The 8,933-nt window shown below is 44.6% G+C and overlaps 1 protein-coding gene across 2 annotated transcripts in view; it reads right to left on the bottom strand.

Moving 5' to 3' along the window:
* Nucleotides 1-1,134: 1,134 nt before the first annotated feature.
* Nucleotides 1,135-8,933, bottom strand: part of EXOC6B (exocyst complex component 6B) — a 379,256-nt gene continuing 371,457 nt past the window's right edge. For both annotated transcript variants that reach the window (XM_075066684.1, XM_075066685.1), the window contains one exon: nucleotides 1,135-7,783. In XM_075066684.1, the coding sequence (XP_074922785.1) occupies nucleotides 7,657-7,783 (127 nt within the window). In that variant the 3' untranslated portion in view covers nucleotides 1,135-7,656. The remainder of the gene's footprint in view (nucleotides 7,784-8,933) is intronic.

Genomic DNA, 8,933 nt, shown 5'->3' with positions numbered 1-8,933 from the left:
GTTGTTGAGGTTAAGAACTGAGCAAGATTCAAAGAGGGATTGAACATTTATACAGCTAACAAGCACATCCAGAGTTATAATAGTGAATGCTGAGGAGTATGGGAGGAAGACAAAACCTTGTCTATCAGGGCTTAAACTAATCTCTCGCTATCAGAGCCCAGGACAAGACCTTCATTAGGGCAGATTTCCCCACAACAGCTACTGCAGGGTTCTTATGCAGCTGGTGCTGGCCACTGTCAGAGGTGGGATATTGGGCTAGGTGGACCTGGGTTTGATTCAGTCTGGCAATTCCTATAGGTAACAGAGACTGAACTGGATTCTATTCTGGCTTATGCAAACCACAGCCAATCTACATACATTCAGCCAGTCCATAAAACCATGTGGTAAATGTAGGGGGTCTGTACAGTCTGTAGCTGGGCTAGACATCCACGGACGGCAAAAGTTATTTTCTTCCAAGGCAAAGGGCGGAATGTATGGCAGCCGCAGGGCACACAGCAACACGCGGGTTGCTGGGTGGGCTCCAGCCAGCGGCACTGAGCTGAGAGGAAGAGGATCGTGTGAGTGCGGGTTCCCCTGGGCTAGGCTGTGCCATAGGAGTGATGGTGCAGGTTCTGGTACAAGGACAAGCCTGTGAATGCTGCCAAAGGAAGGCTGGTCCCGTGATTAGGATGGTAACCCGGGACTTGGAAGACCTAGGTGAATATGCAAACATAATCCCATGCCAGCAAGCTCCTGCAAACACGTCTCCCTGGCCTCAACTCAGTCTTGTCTAGGGGGAGTTTGAACTCAGAACTGTGTCTTCTGAACAGCAGCCGTAGCTAGTTATTTGGACAGCCAGGAAACAGAGGATAATGAGCAGGCCTGGAATTGCATTTCACCAGCATCCAGGTGATACTGCAAGTCTGATCTCCTGACCATCTCTCCCAGCAGCCTCCAAACACAGTGAAGAGGAGAGACAGAATGGAAGCCATCCCCTAGGTCAAAGTGAGCAATCGCCCATCATCCTGCTTCCAGTCCACCAGCTTTGGCCCCCTCCGTGAAGCACTCTGTATGAAATTCACTCACAATTCATGCAGTCAATTGCTTTGTGATCAAAGTTAACGGACACACAGAATTTCAGCACGTTTAACTAGATTTATATGATGTATTATTTAATAGAAGTTACAATAGGATAAATGTACAGTTGAAATCAACATGCTAATTTCTAATGCATTTTAATCTGTAAACCATGCAGTCCATTTTTAATCAGTAGCTCCGCTAGTGAGTTTTAAGGAAAAAACATGTTCCCTTTAAAGTTAAACCTAATTTACTAAGTATTCCCCTTATTGTGCAACGACTTGTGCAAAAAAAGCTGTTTTTACCACATTAGGTTATAAAATAAATCTCCCCTCCCACCCCCTGCCCATAAAGGCAACACAAGCAGCCAGTGGACACTGAGGGGTGCATGTGGGGGGGGGGGAGATATAAAATCAGAGGGACAAGCAAAACTAGAAAGCAATTCAGTGCAGATGTAAAACCTGATTAAGTAGAAGCACTACCTCACTAAGCGCAGAATGGTCTAGAGAGAAAGGTCTGCAGGGCTGTCCCTTTAAATTCAGAGCAGTTGGAGGGCAGGTGTAGAGTCACATTGATATGAATCTCAGTTATGCCAAGGCCCCTTTACACTACACTGGCAGCTTAAAAGGGCCTTATTGTAAACGAGAATCAGGCCCGTATGTCTAACGAGGGCAAGGCGGGACCAAGGGGACACCTGGAATAGATGCATCATCTCAGCTCCTTGTGATTAAACCCAGCTGGAACCAGGGTTTAACCCATGACTAGCTAACAGCATGTCGACCACAATCTCTGTCAACCGCAGCCACAATCAGTGTCGGGTCAGCTAACTCGACTCTTCACACCCATGTTATAACCTAACATTTTATGGTTAGGACCAGGCCTTGGATGGGAGGGATCAGGTAAAAAAACCAAGCAGCATCAGCAAGTGTCTTCTGCCGTTTAAATCTATGAAACAGGTGTGAGGTGTAGTCTCTGTTGATCCCTTAGTCTAGTGTTTGTTGAGTGAGCACTTCACCCCCTATATACACAAATGCAAACATCTGCAGAATCATCCCACTTTAAAACACAAAACCCATGAAAACGGCTCAGAGTTTGCAACATGGAGGGTCTTTCCCACCTTGAATTCAGTAATTAGATGGTTTCCCTTTGCCTCCCAAGATTTGGGCTAAAATGCAATTTACACCCCATCGCTGGAGGGTGAGCAAGGGCGTTTTGGTATCCCAAGGGCATGCAGAAACTAGTCCTGAAAGCGAGGGGGAGTAAACGAAGCCTTGGAACATGTTCTTCTTTGATGAGGTGTTTGCCTAATAGAACTGGCCCAGCCCATGGGTGGGATAAATGGAAAATAGCCTCCTTGCAAGTGCTAGTACTGGAAACAACTAGAAAAAGCCGGGCAGTGACTTAAACGGAATTGCAAAGCTAGGAAAGAAACCATCTAGAGATATAGTAATGGCAAAGTGAAGATAAATGTGGCAGAATTGGTTGCTGCTTGAGAAAAGGAGTTGCCCCTCTGCCCTCTTTAATCAGCAGAATTTTGGGAGCTGAAAATAACTCCCATTGCCAATTCACCACTGCTTGCCCATTTTCCCCTCATTTAAGTCTGGTGCTGAGATAAACGATGTTACACTCAGAACGGCTTTGCCTTGAGGCTGGAAATTAAATTCTGATTTGTTGATGACAACTCATTCCAACTGAACCATCGGAAAGGGAACAGAGAAGTCTTTGAAGGCCAAGATTATTGATCCATGCTAGCAGATTTTGGATGGGGTACCATGCCCTTCCACCCACACATCCATCCATACGTGGAATCTTTGGCCGTACTTGTAATGCCTCCATTTAAGCATCAGCTTTGAATTTGACTCAGTGTCCCATAGTTTTAGAACTGGACAAAAATGTCCCATATATCAGATCTGACATTTGTTAATGCAGTCATTTTTGTATGTGCGCAGACAGCCTAGCTTTTAGCAAACACTGAACAATGCAATGGACAGCTTTCCCACTGGAGAACAGGACTGGGATCAGATTTAAAACAAAGTGCAAAACTGCTAAGAGCTTTTGTGACTTGAACTCCAGCACTAGAGAATGAACACCCACCCACCCGCCTCCCTATGCACTGGTACAATGTGTCTGTAAGTTCGTGCATTAAATACAAAACCTATTCCCAATGCATAGGCTGTCAGAAGCGTGTCACCTAAGTTTACAAAGAAGATACCTGGGTACGTCTCAGGGAGCGGAACTGTCTTCAACTGGTGTTTAGACATCTTTGCAGGGGGGAAAAATAACCCCGTCTTCTCTAGCATGACTTAAAAAACCAAAGGGCTGTTCATATATGTACATGGGTACATTAATAGCAGCACTGTTTGATTTGGGAGGCACGGGTCTATCGTTAGAGTGGTGGGTTCTGCTCCTACCCCCGTCTTGTGCATTTATAATAATCTTTCCCTCGTAAGCTCTACCATTCATATCAGAGGATACAAATCATTAGTAAGAGAGTTAGAGGGGATTTTAAATGTCTTCCAAAGCTTTTTAAGCAATCTGTTTAAAAGATTAATTTTATTTTGAAGGGACGGGACTGCATCTCTCGGAACAAAAAGTTAATTAGGAACAGAGCATCAAAATTCAATTTTTCATCCCCGTTAAGTGACTTGTGGTTAGGAGTTTGACCTCCCGAAATCAGAGACTCTCTGAATCTCCAACTTGGCGGGTGCTGCTTTCCCAGCAGAAACTCCTCAACGCCAGAGCCAGTTCACATGATCCTGGTCCAGGCATTTTGCATGGCCTGTCCAAGCAGCATTCATTTCCTAGCTTTTTAAACTCTGTGCAGGCCACTGTACTCCTCTTTAAATTAAGCTTGGTGGAGACAGGACAAGAGCCCAGCTTCAGGTCACGGAAGGTTCAGTGCTGGCTGGGGTCACGGCTGAAAGGTTTGGCTCAGGGATTCTGTTTACTTTGTTTTTTATATAATTAGGCACCAAGTGGAATCTTTCAGTGGAAAATGGAGCCTACACCTTGGAATAACTCTGAATTTTAAAGCCTGAAGTATGAGTTTAACAGCTGGCGGCTTTTCTCTGCTAACACCTACTCCAGCATGGTAACCCCTCCCCTAGCTATCAGCCTGAGCTACACATTTGGGGGTGTTTCCCACTCTCTCGTCCCCCTCCTCCCCCACCCTGCGTCCCATCATCAAACAAGGAGTGGAGAAAAAAATCACCACCACCAGCAAAACCTACACCCTGCCCAGCAGCAAAGTCAGTGGCTGACAAACACGACTAAAAATTGTGTTTGACAGTCTCTCCTCCTCCTAATAAAAAACTGGAAATGCCAGAGTGCCTTATTTGTCATGCTTGCTGATGCTCATTTATACTGTTGCCAGCAGCTGCAGCAACATGAGTCCGAAGGATTTTAAAGGGCTCGTTACTATTTATGGCCCTTAAGTGCCTTGTGGACTCAAATCTCTCCTATTTTTTTCAAGCACGGGGCTGCCATGGGTTTTTGATGATTTTTTTTTTTTTAAATCTCTATATTTAATGTGGGAAGTTTCTCTTGCATCTGATGCATGTTTGCGTCTCAGTCATGTCTCCCCCTCCTGCGTCCAAGTAGAATTCCTCTTCACGGCCCTGCAGAATGTGACAGAAGCACCATGGAAGGGAAGAACCTGCCTTTTCCATTTGTGGGAGGAGTAAATCACATCTTTGTCCCCTTGTGTTTGATACTGATGGGACAGAGCTTTGCAAGAGTACTGGGAACTGTGACTGATGATGTGTCTGGCGACACTTCCTGGGTTTGCTAAGAAACCAAGTCTTCTGGTCCTTACACTAGATTTTCAAAGCAGATCTGCTTTTTCCCTTTTTCAGTAGCTAAGAGGAGTTTTCACTGTAGGTTGTCTTGTCTCAGAAGCTTGTGAATTCTCCTCTTGCACTGAGCAGCACCCTGAAACCAGAGATGCTGCAGACTCTCCCTGGGAGACAGCACTGTCCATCTAACTGCTGAAACCAATGACTCACAAGACTTTGCAGGTGGGGTAGGTTCAGGACACTCAGAGTCTCAACTGTTTTCATCAAGTCAGGTGAACCCAGGGGCTTGAGGAGTCTGCATACAACATCTTCCTGGCATAGGAGAAGCTGCGTTTGCCGGCTCCACCTCACAATCTCGTTGGTCAGAGTACAAATTTCTATGTCGAAATATAAAGGAACGGGTAGAGCAGAGAACTCCTTGCTGGCAGTTTGGAGCACGACAAAATGTAGCGTTTTAGAGCTAGCATAGGGTCTGAATGGGGAACCAGTCTAGTTCACATCCGTGCCCCCTATGTTGAGGAAAGCGTTTGCTCGCAGAGCAGTTCTTTGGCTTGCAGATCCCTCCAGCTTGCTGCTGCAGGTCCCTTTCCACCCACGCCAATTTCCAATTCACCCATGTCGCTTTCACCATCCTTCAGAACCTGTGCTTTGGAGTCATTTTTAAGCTATATTCAAAAAGAAAACACAAGGGAAATGCCAAAATACAACCCTCCCAAGTATTAAAAAGACCCCGCATACTTATCCCATCACTTGGATGTAGCCAGTAGCAGAAGTTCGCTGCTTACAAATGTGGCTATTGACATTCAGGCCAAGTAACACGTACCCTTATAAAAAATGCATGGCTGAGGAACATTGGAAAAAATTGTCACTAGGAAAGACAAATAAAAAATAACCTCCTGGTCCACCCTGTGCTTAAATACATTTTGGACAGTGGCACCAGCACTGTAGTCAGAAAATGCAGAATCAGCACGCGTGGTCGAAAGGAAGAGAGACTGAACGCGGCCTGGAGAGCCAGCCGTCACCTTGCATATTACAGACAATTTGCATTGTGCATCATATTTAAACAAGTTCCGTCACCTGCATGATATGAAGACTTGAGGGAGAAAGAGGTTAACACTAAATCTCTCTCTGAAGGCTAGAAAAGGTGCATTGGCTTCTTCAAAAATAATTGTAGTGAGAATAAAAACAACCAAACTAATTTAAACAGATGTAAAAAAACAAACCAACCCTGTACTAAGTTTATGGTAGGTGTTGAAGCAGCGATACTGATGTGGTTATGTATACATTAAAGATCTTAATGGCTCCCTGTAATGTTATTAGTTTTAGGCAAATCTGGAGCTTGGCATGCCTACTCCTACAGAAAAGGGACTCTCTATCACTAGAATATTTTTGTATTGGGATTTGATATTAAAGAGGGACCCACTAGATGTGTCCCCCCCCCCCAGAGTAGTTATAGTCTAGCAGGTAAATACAAGGTAAGGGCAAAAGTCTCCTCTATCAGGCAGAGTGGATTTCTCTGCTAGCATACATTCTGTACATAAGGACTCCCGTTGGCTTCAACGGGAGTCTTATGCAGAGGAGGAGGGAGGAATATGGAACAGATACTTGCTACAGACAAGAGAGGAGAATTTTGCCCTTAGGCACTTTTTACCAAGTGGATATTTGAGCTGAATATTCAGCGGAGCGCTCTTGGAGTCCCATGTGACTCAGGAGTGCCCAGGAGTCTGTTCAGATCTCCACCAGAGTTATGGTAGTAACAGCAGTACCCTGCGAACTGCAAAAGTCTGTTTGCTCAGTGCTCCCCACAACCTAACTATAGTCACTGGGATGTCCCTCCAAACATTCGGGAAGGGGGAAGACAGGAGACAGCGTCGAATACAGTTGCAGAGAAAGGCAAAATTGTGGCATGATGTCCTCACGCTGTTTGCAGAGCGTTGGTTTTCTTCCCTGCAACGTTAGCATCACAGGACTACGCTGAATCACAACGAAGTGACAGCCCAGTGCAAACTTGGCACCACAAGGTCAGGTCATTGGAGCAGTATTATTCTGTGGCTCTCTCCAATCCCATTTGATGACGATGTAGCTCTCAAGCTCTTTCAGGTAGCGTTTTTGCAAAAGACAACAGCAGCTCCTAAAGAGTTATTCCAGATTACAGCATCCAGGTCCAGTTACAGACCTGATGGATCTGTTTAGTATCCTTCTCCTGCCACGAGTCTGCAGACTAAGGATGACGTTAGCATGCACATCAACAAAACAAAGTGAATGGCTTTGCATTTGTTTGCCCTCCCTTCCTAAATACACCCAATACACACATCTGCATTACGAGCTCACAAGCCGTACTCTTTCCATTTGCAAAGGCGTAGCCGAGCTACGGGAGTGGAGGAAAAGCATCGGAAACCACAATGCTCCCTACATTTTTTTTTTCTGCACTTGAATAACTTAACAAAAGAAAAGTCAAATGGATTCTCTGAATTTGGTTACAAAAAATCATTGGGCATGAACTTTTATCTCAAGTTTCAGCCTTTACGGTCAAGTTATAAACCCCTGAAAATAGGAGCTTATAGTGGGAAACCATGACCTCACCCTTCACTGCAGCACTACAAACAATGCCGCAATATAACCATTTGATTATTCGCCTAGCAACATTTTTCATAAGGGTCGGTTCCATGAATACTATACATGTGAATAAAAAAATACATATATTCTCTTTAAACAGGAATCCCAAACGCAGGTGCATGGAGGCTGCAGTGCAGAGATTAGCACTGTCCTGAAATCCCAAAATCCCATCCCAAGCAGCTGACTACCCTCACAAATGGTGGCTGTTGATCAGACTTCGGAGCTGTTTAGCCACAGTGTCTATCAGCTTCTGCTTGTCCCTCTCATTCTTCCGGAACTGTGCAAAGACATTGTTCTTACGGCTGGTGTCTTTCATCCTGTGCAGAGTGGAAACAACCAGTGAGGTTACTTCATCTCATACATCACTGCTAGATACCCTACCTAAGAAAAACCTCCTACAGAAGAGCAAGCCTGCATTTCCCTAGGCCAGGAGTCAGCAACCTTTCAGCAGTGGCAAAAGGTCCCGTGGCACATTATAGACCAACAGACGTATTGGAGCATGATCTTTCGTGGGTGAATACCCACTTTGTTGGATGCACGCACCCATGAAAGCTCATGTTCCAATACATTTGTTAGTCTATAAGATGCTACAGGACTCTTTGCTGCTTTTACAGATCCAGACTAACACGGCTACCCCTCTGATACTTTCAGAAGTGGTGTGCCAAGTCTTCATTTATTTACTCTGATCTAAGGTTGTGTGTGCCAGTAATACATTTTAACGTTTTTAAAAGGTCTCTTTCTATAAGTCTAAAATATATAACTAAACTATTATTGTATGTAAAGTAAATAAGGTTTTTTAAATGTTTAAGAAGCTTCATTTAAAATTAAATTAAAATGCAGAGCCCCCCGGACCGGTGGCCAGGACCCGGGCAGTGTGAGTACCATTGAAAATCAGCTTGTGTGCCGCCTTTGGCATGTATGCCATAGGTTACCTACTCTTGCCCTAGGCTTTCAAGGACAGCTGTGTTCATACAGTAGTTTAATATATCTGACACATCCACAGTAAGGTGACATTCTTGTACTGCCAGAGAGATGATAGATGATCTAGAAGGTCTTTCCCATCTCTGGCTTCTACGCTCTGGGTGCAAACAAGGATGTACAAAGCCAGCACCCAATACCATGCTCAGGCATTCCACTGCACAAAAACGTCTACAGATTTGTTCTTTAAACTGTACAGTCACAAAAAAGAGCCCATCTCATGGCAGTATGTTAATTTATGTGGTACCTTAATGCCAAACCACTGTCTAGGTTCATGTTCATCTAGTTCCCCTTCCCTTTCTTAGAACTATTTTGCTGTGTCCATGCAAACTCTTATTACGTGATAAATGACAATACTGCAACGCAACTGCACAAGAGTCAGGAAATTCAGAAATCTGGAATTAAGCGTATGGCGTTAACTTTTACAACTTAAAATATACATCACATATGGCTGAGTTTCACAGCATCTGTGAGCCCACCAAGTTCCTG

This window comes from Chelonoidis abingdonii, chromosome 5 (assembly GCF_003597395.2).
Source record: "Chelonoidis abingdonii isolate Lonesome George chromosome 5, CheloAbing_2.0, whole genome shotgun sequence".
NCBI lineage: Eukaryota > Metazoa > Chordata > Testudines > Testudinidae > Chelonoidis > Chelonoidis abingdonii.
This window is presented reverse-complemented; position numbering and strand designations above follow the sequence as displayed.